Below are 23605 nucleotides of genomic sequence, written 5' to 3'. Positions count from 1 at the left end.
CGACCACTAATTATTGATAGTCAAAGCTCAAATTCAAAGAGAATTTTAATTTTTGAATCCTCTAACGAAATTTCAAGAACTCTTTGAAAAAAACATTAATTAAAATCAGTTTGTTGAGCTGAGTCAGAAAATGGCGGAATTATTTAAAAGTTGCATCATGTAGACGACTGCAATAGTTAGATTTTCATGAAATCTACTGACAACACAACAAAGTTCAATGTAATGAATTAAATTAATGCAAAATTACGTAAATATAAGACACCGAGTATAGATCTGTTGCTTTCTTCAGACCCAGATAGATACACACTCAGGAAATGAAACTTCTCGTGACAAGGTATTTCCTTTTATAAAAGTCAGAAATTTTTAAGTTAAGATTTTCTTGAACTCAGATACATTTATAAACTTCTACAGGTACAAAAACTATCAAGAACTTTACATTTTTAACTCGTATAGATCTAAATTATTTTGTTGCAGGGTATTTTGGTCGATACATCTCAAAATAGTTCATTTGTATCTGAGCGTCTCGTTAAAGCTAAATCAGATGAATCGTTAAACGGTAAGACTTCTTCCATGAACTCTCAAACGTGTAAAGTTAAATCTCGTTCTTTAGAACTTCTTACTGGATTAGCAACATGGAACACACAGCCTCAAATTGTAGAACTAATGAAAGGAGAAATGGGGCTAGGATTCTCAATTCTAGACTATCAGGTAATTCAAAGTATTTTACAATTTTATATCTGAAAAAAATTAATATGGATGTCTGTGCTTGATCAAGCATGAATCAATAATTAATCATACAATTCTAAGCACCTGTTATGCATGGGCTTTTTAAGTCATAATGAATGACATGCTCAACTATGCGTCATTTGAAATAGTCGAGGCCCACTAGTGCTCTTTCGCGGTGGAATACGCACTACTAGGGATAGTCCGTTTTTAAAAAAAAACGGGTCATGACTAGATTAAGTAATCGAATGGTCGAGAAGATATTGCCCATTCGGAGCGGTCATATATTCTTTTCGTCCACAAGCGGAGAAATAGTTAAGGTCGACTAGTGCTATTCTGCGGTGGAATAAACATTACTTGTGTTTGCCCGTTTTTTTTTTTAAAAACGGGCCATGGCTAAATTAAATAATCGGATGGTCGGGAAAATAATTCCCGTCCGGACTGTTTATATATTATTTTCATCCACAAGCGAAAAAATAGTTAAGATCGACTAGTGCTATTCCGCGGTGGAATAAGCACTACTTGTGTTTGCCCTCTTTTAAAAAAAAACGGGCCATGCCTAAATTAAATAATTGGATGGGCAAAAAGATATTGCCCGCTCGAAGCGGTGATATATTCTCGCCCACATACACAGGCATAGTCAAGGCCCACTACTTCCGTTTGAATGTGAAATAAGCACGACTTATGTTTGACCGTTTTTTCAGAAAAACGGGTCATGAATTAATCTAATAATCGGACAGTCGGGAAGATATTGCCTATTGGGAGCGGTCATATATTCTTTTCGTCCACAAGCGGAGAAATAGTTAAGATCGACTAGTGCTATTCTGCGGTGGAATAAACATTACTTGTGTCTGTCCGTTTTTCCAAAAAACGTACTATGCCTAAATTAAATAATCGGACGGTCGGGAAGATATTCCCCGTCCGCAGCAGTGATATATTCCTTCCTCCCACGTACACATTCATAGCCAAGGCCCACTACATTCTTTCTGGGGTGAAATAAGCACTAATTATAATTGCCCGATTGTTCAAAAAAACGGGCTATGACTGAATTAAATAATCGGATGGTCGAGAAGATATTGCTCGTCCGAAGGGGTCATATATTATTCTTGCTCACATGCACATGCATAGCCAAAGCCTAGTACTCATTTTCTAGGGTGGAATAAGCACTAATTATTGGTTTTCCACAAAAAACGGCCCATGACCAAAAAAAAAATAATACATTAAATGTTTTTGTACTAAGACATTTATTGTCTAAAATTAATTATTTTCGTTTAAATTCAGCAAAATTTATTTATCTTATTATAATAATAATAATAATAAAAATAATAATAATAATAATAATAATAATAATAATAAACGACTTCCTGATGCAATTTGTTCATAGTCATGAAAATGCGCGGAAGGGGTCGTTCTTGTATAAGGCAGCAATCTACGCGGCAAATACCTTAGGTCTCGGAGAAATAAACGCTCTCATTGAACTCCCGAAAAAGGAGTTCAAGAGCGTCGTCAGGATAACCGAGGAAAAAAAACTCCTCGGTGAACACATGGACAAGTCCATGCATAGCGTGTATTTCAAACACGTCCGTGACCATGGCTTGTCCACCCAGCTGACATTCTCCTTCTTGAAGTCAGCTGGCCTGATGTCCGAGACCGAAGGGTTTATATTTGCCTGCCAAGATGGTGTTATCAACACTCTCGAATACCGTAGCAAGGTGCTCCAGGCGCAGCTTCCGGACACGTCCTGTCGGACGTGTAAACAACATCCGGAGACGCTGATGCACCTTTTGTCGGCATGTCCTGTGCTGGCAGGAGGTGCCTACATACAGCGTCACAATGCTGCCCTGCGAGTACTCTATTATCATCTCAGATATAGCTACGGTATCGATGAGACACCAGTGCTGCCTTATCTGCCAGGAGATATTCCGCAGGTTGTTGAGAATGACAGTTCCAATATTTATTGGAACATACCATTCGCAACAACCCGGCGGATTGACCACAACAAATCTGATATTGTGCTCTTTGACAAGGCTACTCGTGACATTTATGTCATTGAGTTTTCGGCCCCAGCCGAATACAATATCTCGGCCAAAGAAGAGCACAAACACCAGATATATCAGGATCTCCTGTTTGAAATTGGCAAACTCTACCCAAGTTACCGTGTCAAGCTCGTCGTTTTGGTTGTCGGCGTCCTTGGAGGGATGAAACAGTCTTTTGTGTCTTCACTTGCGAAGATACCGGCTTGCAGTTCAGCAGCTGTGTCTCTAGCAGTGCGGATGCAAAAGGCTGTCATTTTGGGATCCCTGCGTCTACTTAGGCAAATGAACTTGGCCAGCTGCACTCACTAACCGCCTTGTTGTGCGGAGTGGTCCAGCAGTAACGGATGGAGCTCAGGCTGGGCCCTCGGAGAATCGGACTCCGGGGATAATCCCCCTGAGCATTTAATAACAAAATAATAATAATAATAATAATAATAATAATAATAATAATAATAATAATAATAATAAATAAATCTTTATTATTAGCAAAATGCTATTTTTCATTCTCTATACATAAATATTATAAATTTGAGCTTTAAATAACAACTTTTTACATATTTATCTCAATAATTTTTCTTTATATAATTTTTTAGTTCAATTTTATAAATTTTTATCCTGTTTTCACTTTTGATTTCCGTTGGAAGACTATTATACCAACCAAAACCACGATAAATCAAACTTCGCTCAGCGGTGTGTGTTCTAGTGTGCTGGATTCGTAACAACTCCTTCTTTCTGGTATTATAATTGTGTTTTTCACTAGATGTTTTCAATTTTTCTATCAGATATTTTGGTGCAAGTCCTAATGACATTTTTTATATTATGATACAGCATTTATATATCATCAGTTGTCTAACACTCATCCAGCCCAATGCCGCTAACATATCTTTAATTTTAGTATATCTATTTTCATTCAAAACTATTCTCATCGCTCTATTCTGTATTTTCTGTAATGATGCTAGTTGTTGATTATTATAGTTTAACATTAAACTAGCACAATAATCAAAATGTGGACCAATTATATCTCGTAAATCCTTCCGGGCCCATTTCAGGACACCGAAAGAGTATAGTAAGACTGGGACAGCGAGCATGTTAGTAGCTGAGACTTTGTTTTTGCCGGAAAGTTCGGAGGACCAAATTTTCCGGAGTCTCCTAACATACTCGCTCTGGAGAGTTCTTCGGACTTCAGAGACCGCATGCATGCGGTGCTCTTCCATTCCTAGATATCTATATAACTCCCCGGCGTCTAATTTTCTTAAGACACTCCCATCTACTAACTCGACATCATCACCAGTATCAGAGCACTTACCCCTCGCCAGATGTACGACCGCACACTTGTCCAACCCAAAAGACATTCCGACATCTCGTGTGTACTCTGCTACGATGTTGAGGGCTGCTTGTAGATGATCTTCATCAGTACTATATAGCTTCAGATCATCCATGTAAAGCAGATGGGTGATCGAATATTTTCGATTACCCGGAGGCCCCACAGAGTACCCACGAGTGTTACGGAGAGCAACAGATATAGGCAGCAGTGAAATGCAAAACAGCAGAGGGCTCAAGGAATCGCCTTGGAAGACCCCTCGTTTGTACTCTACAACTCCGGTTACGTGCAATGCGTTTCCACTTCCAATGTGAAAACGCGTTCGCCAGGGCTGCATTGTACGCCGCATGCATTCCACTATTTCGGGATTGACTCCCAGGCATTTGAGTAGATATAAAATCAACTCATGAGGAGTTGAGTCAAATGCCTTACGATAGTCAATCCAAGCCATTGACAGGTTGCGTTGATAGTAGATCGCATCTTGTAAGACGCATCGATCCACTATCAGGTTCTCCTTGCAACCTGACAGGCCTCTTTTACTGCCACGTTGTTCATATATATGTTGCCATACAGGCTCTATCTGCTGCAAGATACGGTTATTTAAAATTTTTGTAAAAATTTTATAAACCGCATTCAAGCAGGTGATAGGCCTGAAATTCTTAGGGTCAGACAAGTCACCTTTTTTAGGTATCAGTACGGTTCGCCCTTCTACAAGCCAGTTCGGAATCGGATCGTCAGCTCTAACGTACGATGTAAATATGCAGGCCAGATGGAGGTGGGTAGAATTAAACTTCTTCCACCAGAAGACATTAATGCCATCTGGTCCCGGGGCAGCCCAATTTTTGCTGCCATTTAGAGCTGAACGAACTTCATCCACATTGACTGCAGGGCTCTCTTCATCAGCATTCTGCCGACGGTGTTCCCGACAGAATGCTTTGAAGTCGTGCAGAGCTGGAGTATTGGCGTTCACGTTTAGTTGATCTCCATACAACTCAGTCCAAAAAGCTTCCACCCGCTCAGGTGTTGGATAAGTCCCAGTAACATCGGTCTTTGCTGTCAGAAACCGTGAAGGGCTGGATCGAAACAACGAGTTGTCGACCAACCGCTTCAGCCTTTTCTCTAGTGACTTTTTGGCAGTCACTAGAGCCCGCAATTTATTAAGAGACTCTTCTTTGATGACAAGAAGAGTACTCTTGTTCAGTGTGTGATGACGCCACCGAAGTTCAGCAACAATGCGTCGAATTCGGGGCGTGTATGCTTTTTGAGTTGTTTCGAACTCAATCACACACTGAATGCGGGAGACATGTTTCCGGGATCTGTCAATTTTGGAGCCAAGTTGTAAAATGCGCTGTCTCAACCTTGCCTCGATCGAGAGACAATGTCTCTCTCTCGGAAAAGCTGAGACCGCTGCACCATACACAACCTGACTCACAGTGAGCAGGGTGGAATCCTCTAGAATGTTTGCACGGAGATCTTCATTTACCGCGTCAAGCCGTTGTTGAGAGTAAGTTATCTTTTGAGATATACTTACTCGCCGTCCACAGCAAAGGGATTGTTGTTGTCCAAGGAGGAACGGCGTCGTTCTTGGTGTAATTGCGCCGGAAATGAAAGTCTATTAGACTGCCTTCTATCCGGCACAAGTGATCTTCTGTTACACCGAAGATGAGCGGCATAGTTACGGAGGTGTTTGTGCGTAAAATGCGCTAGCTCCGGATGCATATCACTCCAAAGAGTGTGCATCCGGGCCATATAACCGCTCACCCCCGGTTTGCTACGTTGGTAGCACACCAAGAGATCGACTCTGAGTTCCTCCGACCACTTAAAGTTGGTCCTTATAGCGCCAGGGTCGTCATAATTCATCGTGTCCGGCGTGCTCCTCCCACCTGATGAATGGTCCTCATCCGAAAAGGACCGGTTGTGGGGAGCACTTCTGAGTTGGTATCTTGTGGTAACTCAGTTATTTCCATGCAGTGGGTAGTTGGCCCACTGCACTGGCTACGTCGTTCGCGGCTCCCTGAAGTTGGCAACCAAAAATCAATTTTTATTAACTTAATATAAACAAATCGTTTGTTCGTTGTTTGTTCTTTAATGTTCGTTAAAATTTTTTATTTGTTCGATTATTGTTTATTTATAAAAAATTAAATAAAATTTTTTTCTGAAGTTGGCATTTTATGCCTTAAATTATAATTTTTTTTTTTTCTGATAGCTTGACACTTTTTATTGTTTGTTCGATTAATTAAATTATTTGTTCGATCGTTTTTATATTTTTAATTCATTTTTTTTTAAAAAATTTATTGGTATATTTAAAATTGGCATTGCGCATGCGTCAACCAACCTTGCTATACTACACCGCTGCTACCTGTAAAATATTTAAGCGCAATTTAATTCAAATAACATAATGAAAAATATTATTATTATCGGCATGTTAACATAAATAAAAATATTACACCTATGATGAAAAATTATTCAATGTATGAAAATTATCTTACATCTACACTAAACAAGAAACACATTTTCATACTGCATGTTTGTAAAAATCGTATATTAACGCCGTGTGGAGTTATCGACAATTTATTTTTTTTGTTGGTTTGTTAATTTTATATTTTCCTTAATTTTTTTAATAAAAAATTAATTTTTAAAATTATTAGATTTTCGGTAATTTTAAGATCATAGAAAACGTAATCGTGACAATAGTTGGTTATCGAAAAAATGTAATTACATTTATAGAAATAAATCAAGGCACGGCACAGACAGTACAGACAAGAAATATTAAGAGATAAAAAATAAGATGATTTTTTATGTTTGATAACTAACAATTTTTAATAATCATGTTTAAAAAGATCTCAGAAATATTATCAATAAAATAAATGCTGTTAAACAATGCTTAACAGCTGATCCCCTCTTTTTTCCACGTTGCACTCACTTCAAGAAACCATACTCTATCCTTGTTGCACTGATGATTATAAAGGTATTGCAGTTTTATGTTTTTCTTTTAAACAAATGAGAATTTCGAAAAAAACACTACTGTGAAATAGTGAAATAGATAATAAAACAATCTGTTACGGAGCAGAACGTTTTTCACAAATTCTTCTTTGTCTAGGGGAGAAACATGAAACTGCAATAGTAGGGACCGGCTGTTACACAATCATACATAGCTATCAAAAAGGTTTATTATTTATTGTATAATATTACAACTTTACTGCAACACATATGTTTATTAACTCTTTAAATTACAGTTTTATAGAGCTAATAATAATAAATATTTATATCAGTTTTTTATCGATAGTTATATGTAGTTTTAAACACTTATATGACTTGATCACTTTTATATACACTTTTTAGAGAGGAAATACTAACAACAAAACTATAAAAAAATCAAAAATTTATTTTTGTAATTGTTTGTCATATAATTAATTTAATTGTTGATGTAAAAAAAATGGGAAAAAATACGTCAGAATTTAATTTTACACCTTTATCTTCAAGCAATTTGTGTTGTATAGCAGAGATTTTATAGCTATATTATTAGTTGTCTATATTATTATCATCACCTTATATGGGGCACTCTCCTTGCCATTATATTACCCTGGTTAAAAATATTGATTGAAAAGGATTAAAAATTATGAAATTTGAATACTTTTTAATACTTTCAATCTTTTTTCATGTATATATAGATATACAGTTTACATGGGGTGACTGATTCCCAATACTTTTCAATCAATATTTTTAATCAGGGATAGAATGTAACTTATTAATATCACTCTCTATTATTTGTCATTATCAATGAGTAAATTCTAAGTTGAAATTCTCAGCCATTTACGTCACCAACTTTAATCATCTTTGTTGCAAGTTTCTGAAATGTTGAATAATTAGTTTCAATTGCACATGTAAAAACAGTTATCTATTAAGAAGTCATGATCAACCATTGGCTGTACGGGTTAACATAGAAGCCAGCTGGGTATACAACTAGCAAAAGAGGAAAAAAAGTGGTCATGAGATTGATTGTCTAATTAATACATAATTTTATTATCTATTGATATGTATTACATGTGTATTAAAAGGATAAAATATCAAAAAAAATTTTTTTTTTTTATAAAGCATTAAATATATTCCATCAGAAAAATAATTACTTGAATAACTACTGTTAAATTATTTTCACTTCAATCTAGAGTACGTACCCAGACAACATCCAAGTCAGAAGGATTTCTTAAAGAAGTCTTTTCAAAGATTTCCTTGACAACTCCAAATATGACGTCTTAAAGACTTCATTTTTCGGGACTCTTAATTAAGAAGTCTTTAAGAAGTTTTGTTTTAAGTTCTATAAGACATCACAGACATGAGCTCTTTAAGAGTTCTTTTTTTCTGACTACGTAAGACATCAAGAATAGGAGCTCTTGAATAGGTTTTTTTTCTGATTTTGTACGTCGTCAAAATATGGAACTTAGAAAAATTTTTTTCACGTTATTGAAGAATTTTTAAAATGATAGAAAAATAAAAATAATCGCATTCGAGTGAACTCATTTCGCTGTGTATTTATTTTTGTATCATAAAAATATTATCATAAATAACAAAACGTTCAGTAATTCTACTTATTAAAAATTAAATCGAAAGGTATTTTTTTTTATTTTTGGGTAGAAAAGTTGATATTAAGTTTTTTATCGTTGCTATAAGTCGTTTATAATCTTATGTGAACATAAGAGCTTATGTAGAAAAAAAAAATTTACTATCTCGTTAGGAGCAGCTATAGCCAAGGCAGACCAGGGGACACCACATCACTGAAGTTAAGCAGCATTAGTCATGGTAAATACTTGGATGGGTGACCGCTAGTAAATTCATTTTCTAAGCTGCGAGCGATACCATTTTTTTTTTTTACTTCGAAGAAAATATATTTTAATGTACTTGATTATCCTCAATTTAATCTTTTTCTTAATATTAATTAGAATTAAAACCTGAAAATCACCCTCTATGAACTATTTTTTTCTGGAGTCAGAAAGGGCTCTTAATTCTGACTTCTTTAAGAACTCTTTTTTTGAAGTCAGAAAAAAGAGCTCTTTAAGAACTCTCTCTAAGTCTTGATTCACTCTTTAAGTGGCGCATTCGACGTCCTCAAAACGTCTTGGAGACCTCATTTTGATCAAAATTCTGACGTCTAAATCTTAAATAAGAGTTCTTTCAGAACTGTAACAGACGTCATATTGCTATCTGGGTACATAGTTTCTCTACTTTAATAACCTAAAAAATATGCCTTTTATTTACCAGATATGTTTATGTGCATTTTTTTTCAAGTTGCAAAAGTATTTAGTTATATATGTAACTAAATAATGTCTTATACTGATCAACAGTGGTAAGGGTAGTTAATAGTGATTAGTAAATTTTTAATTATAGCAATCAGTAAACTGATACTTGAGTTACTTAGAGCTTAACTACAACTGAAGTAAATAAACAATGTACAGAGCCGTAGTATTTATAGATTCTTTAATCTTTAAAATAATACGTACTGTAGTGCTACAATAAATCAATCGTTTACGGGGTAAAATTGTTTACCAATTTTCAAGTGATATAAATATTATAGATTAATTTCTTATGAATTAAATATAACTTTCATAATACACTAGTCACAAAAATTAAGGGATATAAAAAAAATTCCAAATTTTTTGGTGATTTTCAGCGAGCTGTAACTCCGAGGAAAATGATCGCACAGAAAAAAAAAAAAAGCAAATTGTAGCTCCAAGTGTCTAGTTTTTAGATATGACCATGAAAATTTTTTGTCATCGTCAGGTCTGGAGAAATCCTAAGAAAACTACTGAAAAAAAATTTTTCGAAATTTTTTTTCGTCTTAAAAAAGGTCTACGGGCTTCAAAAAATTTTTTCGATTGTTTCGTTTAAAAGCTCTTTTAGTAAATTTAATACCCTTTAATTTGACGTAATCAAAAAGCCTGTACGATAATTTGCCGCGGAGTTATCGTCAATCAAAGCAAAAAGTTTTTTTGACTTTGGAAATCAATAACTCTGGAAATAATGACCGTATAGGAAATCGAAGGAGGGTTTTGAAAACTACACAATATTCTCTATAAGAGAACGTAAACCGCTTTTGAAGAAAAAATTTTTTTGAATTGAAAACTCGGACTGAAAAAAGACAAAAATTCGCATAATTAAGGATATTTGGATAACTTGGTATAACTTTGGATAAAATGGATGAACGAAGGATATCGTTGGTAATTTTTAACTTCAAAGTGTCCCCTAAAATCCCTAAGAAATTCAAAGCGCTGCGATTTTTTGTTCATAGTGCCCAGAAGCTTCAAATTCTGTGTTTTCGCAAAAATCACCATTATGAGCAATTTTGTGATTTTTATTCATTTTTCCATTGAAAAAAATTTTTTTCAAAATTCTTTATTTTTCGATCAAAGAGATTGATTTTTCAAGAAATTTGAAAAAAAAATTTCAATTTTTTCGAAAATTTTTTCGAAATTTTCTCAATTTTTTCGACTGTTGATTTACCGCCGGCATTAGCGTTACTCAAAGTGTACCACGTGGAAGTTGCTCGGTCGGATTTACGCTTCTCACACACACACGTGTGTGTGTCTTTGTCTGCGTGTTTGTCTGTTTGCAGCTGCCGAATGACCTCTGTACGCACGGCAGTAACTGCTCAGTACCGAGTATTGCCACCTCTGTTCCGAATCACAGCTCGTAAACGCTCTTGCATGTTGATGCATCGTCGAATATCACGTTGCGAAATTCCTTGCCAACAACGTAACAACGCTTGAGTCAACTGATGAAGATTGTGCAGTTGCGGATAGTCTCGCCGCAATCGACGCCCAAGCATGTCCCAAACATGCTCAATTGGGTTCAAATCAGGACTCATCGCTGGATGATTAAGCGTTGTTACGTTGTTGGCGCGGAGAAAAGTTCGCGTACGAACTGCAGTGTGAGGACGAGCATTATCCTGCATCAAAATGAACGGTCTTGCCCCCATGCGTGTGCGCATAGGCAGGACGTGTGGCTCCAGAATTTCGTCGACGTACCTATCGGCAGTCAACGTCCCACGAACGATGACCAACGGGGTTCTGGTATTGAAGGACACGCCTGCCACACCATGACTGATCCACCATTGAAAGCTGTAACTGGTCTCGTAAAACCATCCCGATCTCGTTCTCCACGACGGCGCCAAACGAGAGATCGTCTATCGCTGCCATGAAGACAAAATCGAGATTCGTCAGTCCATAATACACTGGTCGACTGTCTACGACCCCAATGGTGATGATCATGAGCATAGGCCAATCGGGCTCGGCGATGTCGTGGAGTGAGCATAGGCACGCGATTTGCGCGTCTAGCGCGTAGTCCTTGCTCTCGAAAGCGATTTCGAACCGTCGATGCCGATATGTGTTGTTGGGGAGGACGTTGTCGACGATTGCGAAATTGATGAGCGATCGTGTGGGCATGCGCAGTAGGGTTTCGACGAGCATCTCGAATGATAGCTCGATCATCACGCTCGGTAGTGATTCGTAGTCTACCTTGACCCGGACGACGATCGTAACTTTGAGTCGCGTTAAATCGGGCATAGGCCCGACTGATAACGGACTGGCTCACTCCCATAGAAGCTGCTACTTCCACCTGACTGTAGCCCTCTTGAAGGAGGGTAACAATGCGAGCCACATCTGTGGCAGCTAAATGTCGACGAGGCATATCAAAAGGTGCTTATCAAAGAAAAGCTTACAAAAATTCACGTAAGGAATTTAGGCTAAAAAGAAAACGTAAAATTCAAGTTTTGTGTGAGGAAAAGCCGAACTCCGCGGGGGTATATCAATTTGTTTTTATTGAATTTTTAAAATGAGATTTAAAACTAAGGCAGTTGTAGCGGACAGAAAAAATTGAGTTAATTTTTTTGACAATAGTGAAGCATTCTGAAGACGATAAAAAAAAAAATTAAAAAAAAATTTTTGATAAAAAAATTTCGAAAAAATTTTCGAAAAAATTGAAAATTTTTTTTTTTCTAATTTCTTGAAAAATCAATCTCTTTGATCGAAAAATAAAGAATTTTGAAAAAAATTTTTTTCAATGGAAAAATGAATAAAAATCACAAAATTGCTCATAATGGTGATTTTTGCGAAAACACAGAATTTGAAGCTTCTGGGCACTATGAACAAAAAATCGCAGCGCTTTGAATTTCTTAGGGATTTTAGGGGACACTTTGAAGTTAGAAAATTACCAACGATATCCTTCGTTCATCCATTTTATCCAAAGTTATACCAAGTTATCCAAATATCCTTAATTATGCGAATTTTTGTCTTTTTTCAGTCCGAGTTTTCAATTCAAAAAAATTTTTTCTTCAAAAGCGGTTTACGTTCTCTTATAGAGAATATTGTGTAGTTTTCAAAACCCTCCTTCAATTTCCTATACGGTCATTATTTCCAGAGTTATTGATTTCCAAAGTCAAAAAAACTTTTTGCTTTGATTGACGATAACTCCGCGGCAAATTATCGTACAGGCTTTTTGATTACGTCAAATTAAAGGGTATTAAATTTACTAAAAGAGCTTTTAAACGAAACAATCGAAAAAATTTTTTTGAAGCCCGTAGACCTTTTTAAGACGAAAAAAATTTCGAAAAATTTTTTTCAGTAGTTTTCTTAGGATTTCTCCAGACCTGACGATGACAAAAAATTTTCATGGTCATATCTAAAAACTAGACACTTGGAGCTACAATTTGCTTTTTTTTTTTTTTCTGTGCGATCATTTTCCTCGGAGTTACAGCTCGCTGAAAATCATCAAAAAATTTGGAATTTTTTTTATATCCCTTAATTTTTGTGACTAGTGTATTTTAAAACGTGTTTATTTTTTAGAAAATAATTTGTTGGAACGGTACTTTAATTTTTAGTTGTTTTTTTTTTTTCAACTCCTAACCTCACTATTGTTATTTAGTAAAATCATTGCTAATAATGAAAACTGATTAAATTTCAATAAAGCAGTAATTATGATTATAAGTACTAACCAGTGTAAAGACCTATTGTAATTTAATGGCGATAATTAAAGTATTGTAAATAAATAATGATGTTACGAAAAGAAAAGGCGATTTTAAAACTGTCAAAGAACTAGAAGCTTTTCACTATACAGGGTGTCTCTGAAGTGGCGGGAGTAATTGTTGGGGTCGATAGAGAAAAAAATACTGAATCGAAAGTTCCTGAGCCAAAAATTTTTTTGGGCCATAGAATTTGAGTTATGAATTAAAAACGATAGCCAATCAGAAGCGCGCTATTCGAGAAATGAAAATGAGCGGGGAAGTAGAGGAGACGCGAGAGTGAGATGCTGCAATAGCAGCTTACTCGCTCACACAAAGCCGAGCATGAGAGGGGATTGTGACGCTATGAGCCGAGTACGTAAGTGTGAATGAGTGGATGTATGAGGTCGCAAGCGGACGGCTTAATGTATGAGTGTGTGTCCGTGTATCGCAGCATTATTGGAGGCGTTGTAACGCTGAATTAAAGCTAACCGGGTACTCTAAGACAGAGGAAAAATTTTAATTTTTATTTTTATTCGAAAAAATTTAATAAAAAAAAATAAAAAGGCCCAAGATTTAACCAGACCCACAGAAACGGAGAGTAAATTTTTAATTCTCATTTATTTTGCTGGGGATTATTTTCAAATACAAAAAAAAAAAAAAGGCTAAGATTCAACTGGAATCTTAATTGCTTAATAAAAGGAGTAAAGTGTAATGATGTGAATGCAAACTAATAACATTAAAGTAAAGTTATCCTTGAACTGCCGAAACACCTGTAGATTTTTTTGAAATGATTTCTTTGCTAAGAAAAAGGGAAACTAAAATATCAAAATTACTAAAACGTGAATGCCATTTCTTTTTCATATTTTCTTCGACATTTTACCTGTCAGTGAATAAAAAGAATATTTAAATTGAAATATCAAAATTATAAGGACTTGAATTCAATGTTTTGTTAATTTATCATTTGACATTTTACCTATCAATTAAGTGATAAATAATTTAAATTAAAATATCAAAATTATCAGGGCTTGGGTGCGATTACTACTTAATTTGATACTTGGGATTTTACCCGTCAATTCATTAGAAATTTATTTCAATTATAAGATCAAAATTATGAGAACATGAGTGCGATTTATTTTTAATTTATTATTCAGGATTTTAACAGTCAATTGATTGATAAACAACTTTAATTAAAATATCAAAATTATCAGGACCTGAGTTCAATTTTTTTTTTTTTAATTTATTATTTATTTACCTGTCAATTAATTAAAAATAATTTTTATAAAAATATCAAAATTGTTCGGACTTGAGTTCAATTTTTTTCTTAATTTATAATTTGACATTCTACCTGTTAATTCACCGATAGATAATTCTAATAAAAATATCAAAATTATTCGGACTTGAGTTCAATTTTTTTCTTAATTTATAATTTGACACTCTACCTGTTAATTCACTGATAGATAATTCTAATAAAATATCAAAATTATTCGGACTTGAGTTCAATTTTTTTCTTAATTTATAATTTGACATTCTACCTGTTAATTCACTGATAGATAATTCTATTAAAAATATCAAAATTATTCGGACTTGAGTTCAATTTTTTTTTTTAATTTATCATTTGACATTTCGCTTGTTGATTAAGTGATTAATAATTTTAATAATAATATCAAAATTATCAGGACTCGAGAGCGATTTTTTTTTTAGTATATTTTTTTACATTTTACCTGTCAATTAACTGATAAATAATTTCAATTAAAATATCAAAATTATTCGGACTTGAGTTCAATTTTTTTTTAATTTATTAGTTGACATTTTACCTGTTAATTAACTGATAAATAATTTTAATAAAAATATCAAAATTATCAGGACTCGAGAGCGATTTTTTTCAATTCCTTATTTGACATTTTACCTGTCAATTAATTAAAAAATAATTTTAATTAAAATATCAAAATTATTGGGACTTGAGTTCAATGTTTGTTTTAATTTATTTTTGACATTTTACCTGACGATTAATTGAAAAATTATTTTACAGAATAATTCCCAGCAAAATAAATGAGAAATGAAAGTTTTCCATCCGTTTGGTTGGGTCCGGTTGAGTCTTGGGCAATTCCTTCTGTTTTCAAAAATTATTCCGAGCATAAGAAATAAGTAATAAAAATTTTCTATCTGTTCGTTTTGGTCCGGTTGAGTCTGGGGCCTATTTTCTTTTTGAAATAATTTTGTCAATTAATAATTGATAATAAATTTTTTCAATCAGTTTTTTATCGTCTTGTCAAGATTAGGCTGATTTTTGTTCAATAAATTTTTGTTTGTTATTGAAAAGAGAAAATAAATTTTTTTGCATTCTTCTATTCTTGGCTCTGGTCGAGTCTTGGGCATTTTTTCGTTTTTAAAAATAATTCCTAGCAAAATGAATGGGAAATAAAAGTTTTCGATCCGTTTGTTTGGGTCCGATTGAGTCTGGGGCCTATTAATTTTTTTAAGAATAATGTTGTTAATTAATAATTGATAATAAAATTTTTCAATCAGTTATTCGAAGTCTGTTTGAGATTGGGCCTTTCTTTTCAAGGAAAATTAATCTTGGTGATCAAGTAATAAAAATTTCTATCCGTTTATTTGGGTCCTGCTGCGTCTTGGGTCTATTTTTTTTTTTTCTTAATAATTTAGTTAATTAATATTTAGAAATAAAATTTTTCGATTTATCTTTTTCGGGTCCGGTCGAGTCTTGGGCAATTTTTTTGTTTCGAAAAATAATTCCCAACAAAAAAACAGGAATAAAAGTTTTCTTTCCGTTTGTTTGGGTCCAGTTAAGTCTGGGGCCTATTTTCTTTTTTTTAAAAAATTTTGTTGATTAAAAATTCATTATAAAACTTTTCAATTATTTTTCTTGCTCCAGTCGAGATCAGGCCCTTTTTCAAAGGAAAATAATTTTGCTGATTAAAAATAGAAAAACAAAGATTTTCAATTTATTTTATTTCGGGTCTGGTCGAGTCTAGGGCATTTTTATCGTTTTCAAAAATAATTTCCTGCAAAATAAATAAGTAATAAAAATTATTTATCCGTTTGTTTGGGTCCAGTTGAGTCTAGGGCCTCATTTGTTTTTTTAATTAGTTTTGATGATCAACAATAAAAAATAAAATTTTTGGATCATTTTTTCTGGGTCCGGTCGAAATTGAGCCTTTTATTATAAAAAAGTTAATTATGATGATTAAAAATGAATAGTAAAATTTTTTTATTCATCTCCCTTTCGGTCTGATGGAGTCTTGGGCATTTTTTCGTTTTTAAAGATAATTTCCAGCAAATTAAGTAAGTAATAAAAATTTTCTATCCGTTTGTTTAAGTCCGGTTAAGTCTGTGGCTTATTTTCTTTTTTAAATAATATTTGATTAATAATAAAAATAAAATTTTTTAATTAGTTTCTCTTAGTCTGTTTGAGATTGGGCCTTGTTTCGAAAAGAAATTAATTTGGCTGATTGAAAATGAAAACAAAATTTTTCAATTTATTTTTTTTTTTTTGGGTCCGGTCGAGTCTTGGGCGATTTTCTTCGTTTTTAAAATAATTCCCATCAAAATAAATAAGTAATTAAAACTATCTATCTGTTTGTTTGGGTCCGGTTGAGTCTGCGGACTATTTTTTTTTTTAAATAATTTTGTTGATTGAAAATTAATAATAAAATTTTTTAATCATTTTTTTTTGCTCCAGTCGAGATTGGGCCTTTTTTTAAAAGAAACAATTTTGCTGATTGAAAATAAGGAAAAAATTTTTGTACTGTTATTTTTTTGGATCCGATCGAGTCTTGGGCATTTTTTTCGTTTTTAAAGATAATTTCCAGCAAATTAAGTAAGTAATAAAAATTTTTATCCGTTTGTTTGGGTCCGGTTGAGACTTGGGCCCATTTATTTTTTTATAATAATTTTGTTGATTGAAAATTAATAATAAAATTTTTCAATCATTTTTTCTTGCTCCAGTCGAGATTGGGCTCTTTTTTAAAGAAAAATAATTTTGCTGATTAAAAATAAAAAATAAAATTTTTTCATCCATCTCTTTTTGATTCCAGTTGAATCTTAGCCTTTTTTTTTTTTTTGTATTTGAAAATAATCCCCAGCAAAATAAATGAGAATTAAAAATTTACTCTCCGTTTCTGTGGGTCTGGTTAAATCTTGGGCCTTTTTATTTTTTTATTAAATTTTTTCGAATAAAAATAAAAATTAAAATTTTTTCCTCTGTCTTAGAGTACCCGGTTAGCTTTAATTCAGCGTTACAACGCCTCCAATAATGCTGCGATACACGGACACACACTCATACATTAAGCCGTCCGCTTGCGACCTCATACATCCACTCATTCACACTTACGTACTCGGCTCATAGCGTCACAATCCCCTCTCATGCTCGGCTTTGTGTGAGCGAGTAAGCTGCTATTGCAGCATCTCACTCTCGCGTCTCCTCTACTTCCCCGCTCATTTTCATTTCTCGAATAGCGCGCTTCTGATTGGCTATCGTTTTTAATTCATAACTCAAATTCTATGGCCCAAAAAAATTTTTGGCTCAGGAACTTTCGATTCAGTATTTTTTTCTCTATCGACCCCAACAATTACTCCCGCCACTTCAGAGACACCCTGTATAAATAATATCTATAAATATCTATAACTATATAAATAACTATATAAATAATATCTATAAAAGTCAATCCGCTTTTGGTGGAACCTGCAAATTTATCCAATTCATGTAGGTAAATAGATATGGGATATGGTAATAATAATATTTAATTTTTTATTGTTGTTGAAAGTTTTATTTACAACTTTTACTATCATGAGTTGACCTGAAAATATCTGAGATACGGGTTATTTCTTAAACGCTCGGTTGCTTTTAGGTAGATTTCATAGAAATCAATCTTTTGCATTGGTCCTCATGTTGGAATTTACTCGGAATTTTGTCGTAATATCTCTTAACTAGTCGAGTAAAGCTCAAAAATAACGTTAGTTAAAAAATTTATATATGTATATATATATATATATATATATATATATATATATATATATATATATATATATATATATATATATATATATATATATATGTAATATAACGCAGGATGTTGCCGCGATTGTGTCTACAGTTCTTGACGGATCTAGATGAAATTTGTTACACATATTCTATGGATAATAACCTTGGATGAGTTCGAAGATGAGCGAAATCCATCAATAAGTTTAGAAATGGCAGCTCTTTAAAATTATCAAAATAGTGAAAATCACGTTTTCGGTGACTTCATTGATGTATAACTTTTGATTGAAAAGAGATGCCTAATTTGTGACAAATTCATGTGAAAGCTCATGAAATTACCTTTAATTTGACGTATATAACATTGACATTTTGACTATTTTTAGTTATTTTATCAAAATTAAGAGTTCTATTGAACCATTTTCAGGCATTGTGTAGTGTAACCGATTTATGAATGTTGAGAATTCTCAACAGATCCTAGTGAAATTTAGTATGCAAATTCTTTACACAATTAGCTTGCATGAGCCTTAAAATGAGCGAAAACCTTCGTTTAGTTTAGAAATAGTAGCTCTTCAAAATGATCAAAATAATAAAATCTACGTTTCCGGTGGCTTCATTTATGTATAACTTTTAATACCAAAAAGATAGCTGATTTTTGATAAATTCATGTAAAAGCTTACAAAATTACTTCTAATTTGACGTATACAACGTTAACTTTTTGACAATTATTAGTTATTTTATCGATGTTCTTCGCCACAAGAAAATCACAATTTTTATAATTTTTGTAATTTTATTTCTGAACAACTTTAGATTGAAAAACGATAGCTTAATTCTAAAAATTTCACTTTAAATTTGGTTAATTTCTCTTTAATTTATTTTTGAAAAATTTAATTTTTCTCGGGTATCAATGTCAATAATATTTCAAATCAGGAATTCAGGAACAAAACGAATAAATATAACGTCATAAATGTGTAAAGTAAGTAATCATAGCTAATCACTACGATTTTTTTTTCCGCCGCTGCCAAATCCAGTTGTAGTCCGTTTGTTAGTAACCATTTCGACACTTATTTCCATATTGGCCAATAATAATTCATGTAGACTCATTTTTGAACCATCGTCAATTTTTGAGATGTCCTCAATGCTAGTAACCTCAATCATCGCAATCCCTATGATATAAAGCGTAAATAAAAAAAATTATAATAAACAATTGTTCTAAGAAAAGAGAAGAAATATTTTACTAATAAATATTGTTAATATTTTAAATTAAAAAATTGTTGAATGGAAGGTAGTATATCAGTTAATTGTGACTAAAATTCAATTGTTAAAAAATATTCAGATTGATTAATTTAATAAATTAGATTGAATATTTAAATTAACCTCTCAAAATTTTGAGTGTTCCGGATACTTTAACTGGCTCTCCTTTTAGGAATGGACTGATAAAGTTGTCAGCGAAATTAATTATTTTAATTTCCAACTTATATTTGTTTTTGTTTGCAATTGATCCAACGCAAGAATCTCTCGCGAAGTCTTTTCCCCGTATTCTAGCGATGTTCAGTTGAGTTTTTATATATCCTTGGACACCTATAAGAAAAAAAAATTAATTATCTCCAATGAAATTTTAATTCTTCTTGAGTTAAAATAATATAAGTTGTATATACAAATTTTTTTGTTAATGTAACCATCACAATTTTCAATTTCAACAAGAGGTAGGGATTGCTTTTCTTGAGAAACTGGTCTAGATGCAACTTTTCTAATAACGTTGACTTGAGTGTTTGATTGGATGAACAATTCAATTTCAACGGTGCTGTAATTGTAATATAAATTTTTTCCAATGAATTTTGAAAAAGCTCCGTCAATATGCACGATCTATAAGAAAAATTAATTAATATTTTAACAATTATTTAGCAACTAATTAGTAATATTAGCGGATAGGAAAATTTCATTACAGCATTATTTGTAATTTTGTCCACGACACGATCAATTTCATCATTCCACACACTCACTTGGACTGACTCTTGGTCATCATTTGATAAAACGAATTTGAAAACAAATGATACCTCATTGGTTTCTTGATTGACGTGTCTTCTAGTAGGAAAAATTCTAACAACTCTTCCAACAATTTCGCTAATATAAATATTAATGATATTTATTCATTTTTAACTTCCCGATTTTCGAAAATTTTTAATTTTCTCCCCGTTTTTCGAAAATCGAGTGGGCATCAGATCTCGACGTTTTAAGGGCTTAGGAAGCATCCCTGACAACTCCCAGGGGGGTGTCCGTATGTCTGTATGTACGCGCGCGTGTGTGTGTGTGTGTGTGTGTGTGTGTGTGTGTGTGTGTGTGTGTGTGTGTGTGTGTGTGTGTGGATGTAAACCTCTCATAGCTTTTGAACGGCTTGACCGATTTGATCGCGGTTGGTGCCATTCGAAAGGGTTCAACTAAACTTAGGTTTTAGATACAAGTTGGACCGATTCGGACCGGTAGATTTTGAGAAATCTTAAAAAAACTGCGAAAAAAAATTTTTTCAAATATGGTTTTTTTTGAATAACTTTTAAACGGCTTGACCGATCAATTCCAAAAACTAATCAGCTCTTAACATCGAAAAACCACGTCGATCGCCACCAAGCCAGTCAAAATCGGTTGATTCGTTCGTGAGTTATCGTTGACGAAAGAAATCGAAAAAAACACTTTCCAGAATTTCCGGTCTGATCAATTTGTGTTTGAAAATATATCATAGAATTTGAAAAACTGCGTCGAATGCCACCAACCGCGTGAAAATCGGTTCATTCATTCAAAAGTTATTGCGGTTTGAAAATTCAAAAATAGTGCTTTATTAAACTTCCATCAGACTTTTGAGCCCGGAGAGCTCAAAACTACACGAAAATTATATTTCTGAGCTCGAAGAGCTTAAAAACATAATAAGTGCAATTTTGAGCGCTTAATTAAGAAAGTAGAGAGAAGTTGAAGGGATGGCCTTCAGGGTCAACCGTTTTCCTAATTTTTTTTAATTGGTTATTTGCATAATTATTAATAATTTACTCACATAGTTGATGAAGAAGGTTTGAGAGATTTTATGAACTCAGATGATGATAATTCAATGGGTGACTCCTCGGGTGGTTCTTGGTTCCCATCATCGACTTGGCTAGAGTCATTGTTATTGTTCTCTTGTCTCTCAAGCAAATCTGCAGCAGAACTCGTTGATTCTTTAGGATTATTATCTGAATTAATATTTTTTTTTGGTTTTGTCATAATTATTTTTTCAATCACAAATTAAATCTATATTTTATTGCAAATTATTTCCTTTTAATTATATTTATAAGAGAGATTTTATTGATTTGTTTACGTCGTTTGAGTTTAGATAGTCAGTTGTTTGTTAATCCTAGTAACCTCGTTTGCTGATTTTATTTTTATTCGAAATTTAAAAAATTATTTTGTTATTGATGAATAAAAATTTAAAGAAATAAAATAATATAAAATTTTTTAAACGAAGTATTTAAGAAATCATTGAAAATGATCATTGACCTTTAGGGTCAGCCGTTTTCCAGATTTTTTCTAACAATTTTAACAGAAAATGAAGTTAAAATTTTGTAAGCAAATGTTAAAATTTACAATCACCGATCTAATTACTACAAGTGTTAATCGATACTTAGAAATTACGGATATTTTTAACCTTTCTAAATGTTTTTCAATATATTGTAGATTGAAAACAAGTATTTATTTTCAATTTTTTGAATTTCATAATATAAGTTATTGATCAATTAATATTTTCACTGCATATACTGTAATTAGTTTACTTACCGATTCTTCTGTGTGCGTATCTATTTATTCACTTTATCTCAACTTTTAACACATTTTGTTTTATTTGTACAAAAATTTGAAAAACGAAAATTTTTATTAATTATTTTTGTTATTGATTTAGAATTTCGAACTATCGTATGTTTTTATATTTTCCATTATTTTCGAAATTACAAGAGTACATTAAAACTTAAATTCTATGATCAGTTCTTCAGGTTTAATTTTGCTATCTTGGATATTTTTATATTAATTGCACAAAATGATTTAATAGAATAGTCTGGAGTATCCATTGACAATAGACAACTGTGATGAAATAACTCAGAAAGATCTAAGAGTTTTTTTCTTCAAGCTTTACATGGTTAATTCTCTGTGAAAGAAGAAAATGAAAAATAATAGTATTTTAGAGTATAATTATATTAATATTTGTTTTTTTTTTTTTTTTTCTTATAATAGATATTATAGTTTGCTTTGTTGATTTTTTTTTCAACTTTTAACTTTCGCTAGGATTGTTGAACAGTTTTACATTTTCGTTTGCTTTTTCGATTTCTTTCAATTAATTTTATTTTCATTTCATGTTGCAATATGATTTAAAGTGTGTCCATACTTACATGGGAATAATTTTTGAAATTATAGAAAATTGTGATGAATTTTTTTATAAACTTAAAATTTTTATAAATTTAAAATTTTTAAGTACCCGTTAAGATCATATTGTAAATTAACTTCACGATGAAAGTTCTAAGATCAATTCTGCAAAAAAAAAAAATTTTAATAATTAAATATCCTGAAAAATTAAATAAAAAATTTCTTGTCAATTTAAAATTTTAAAGTAATCGTTAACATCATATGGTAAATAAACTTCACGATGAAAATTCTATATTCAGTTCTAGAAAAAGTTTTTAAATTATAATTTTTACAATAATTTTTAACTGGTTTCCAATTTATCACCTTTTCTAATCTCTTCATTATACAAAACTCAGTTTTCATGGAATTTTTGATTTCAACAAAAATGTTTATTATAAACTAACCTAGAATTTTATTCTTCATCCTCGGACTCTATTTCAAATCTGATATTTGGTAACAGAGCGAAATCCTGAGCTCTTAAAGTAATTGAGATTAGTTTTATAAAAGATGTGACATTTATTTCAAATCGGAAATCCGCAATAAGAGGATCATTAGTAAATAAGTCCGGAACCCCAATTCTCGCTATTGATCCACGCACAATAATTATATTATGCAATTGTATATGTTTGATAATATCTATAAAATCTGTGCTAATACACATAATATATCTAGTAATAACTCCTTCAGATATTAAAAAACAAATCGATCTTCATCTTCATCTCCAAACGATGTTATTCCCATTATACGGGTTACAAAACCAATAAAACTGTGAGGAAACAAAATAAATTAATGTATATCTTTTTCACTACATAAATTAGTCGATTTATTTATAACTATTAAATTAAATAAAAAAAAATATGGTTAGAATAATTATGCGTGTGCTTTGAATTTATATTTATTTTTAGAAAACTATCCAACTTTCGATATTTCTCAGAAACACAGTCTCAATTTGCTTCGCTTTATGAAAAGCGCAGAAAAATTGATCATAAATGAGAATAATAATGATAACAATACTAACTTTGATTCTTCACCATTAACAATTGTGTCTAATCTCATTCCATCACTTACAGTAAAATTTATTTTGACCATTTTGTCTAATTTTTACGTAATTTATGTTATGA

The 23605-nt window shown here is 32.4% G+C and overlaps 2 protein-coding genes across 4 annotated transcripts in view; one reads left to right on the top strand and one right to left on the bottom strand.

Annotated features, from left to right (window-relative positions):
* The window catches only part of LOC141529515 (patj homolog), a 769735-nt gene that overhangs the window by 682403 nt on the left and 63727 nt on the right, over positions 1-23605 (top strand). For all 3 annotated transcript variants that reach the window (XM_074246076.1, XM_074246077.1, XM_074246078.1), the window contains one exon: positions 475-708. In XM_074246076.1, the coding sequence (XP_074102177.1) occupies positions 475-708 (234 nt within the window). The remainder of the gene's footprint in view (positions 1-474; positions 709-23605) is intronic.
* LOC141529294 (uncharacterized) lies at positions 18971-23573 on the bottom strand. The gene is made up of 7 exons (XM_074245796.1): positions 23503-23573; positions 22558-22610; positions 21112-21286; positions 20015-20192; positions 19727-19934; positions 19446-19649; positions 18971-19234 (listed from the first exon to the last, which is right to left on the bottom strand). Exons 1-7 carry the CDS (start codon positions 23571-23573, stop codon positions 19059-19061), a joined length of 1065 nt encoding a protein of 354 aa, XP_074101897.1. The 3' UTR covers positions 18971-19058.

This window comes from Cotesia typhae, unplaced genomic scaffold, assembly GCF_013202065.1.
Source record: "Cotesia typhae breed Kobodo isofemale line unplaced genomic scaffold, CoteBio_Ctyphae contig_48, whole genome shotgun sequence".
Classification (NCBI taxonomy): domain Eukaryota; kingdom Metazoa; phylum Arthropoda; class Insecta; order Hymenoptera; family Braconidae; genus Cotesia; species Cotesia typhae.
The sequence above is the reverse complement of the archived record's forward strand: the minus strand, read 5'-3'. Positions and strand labels throughout refer to the sequence as shown.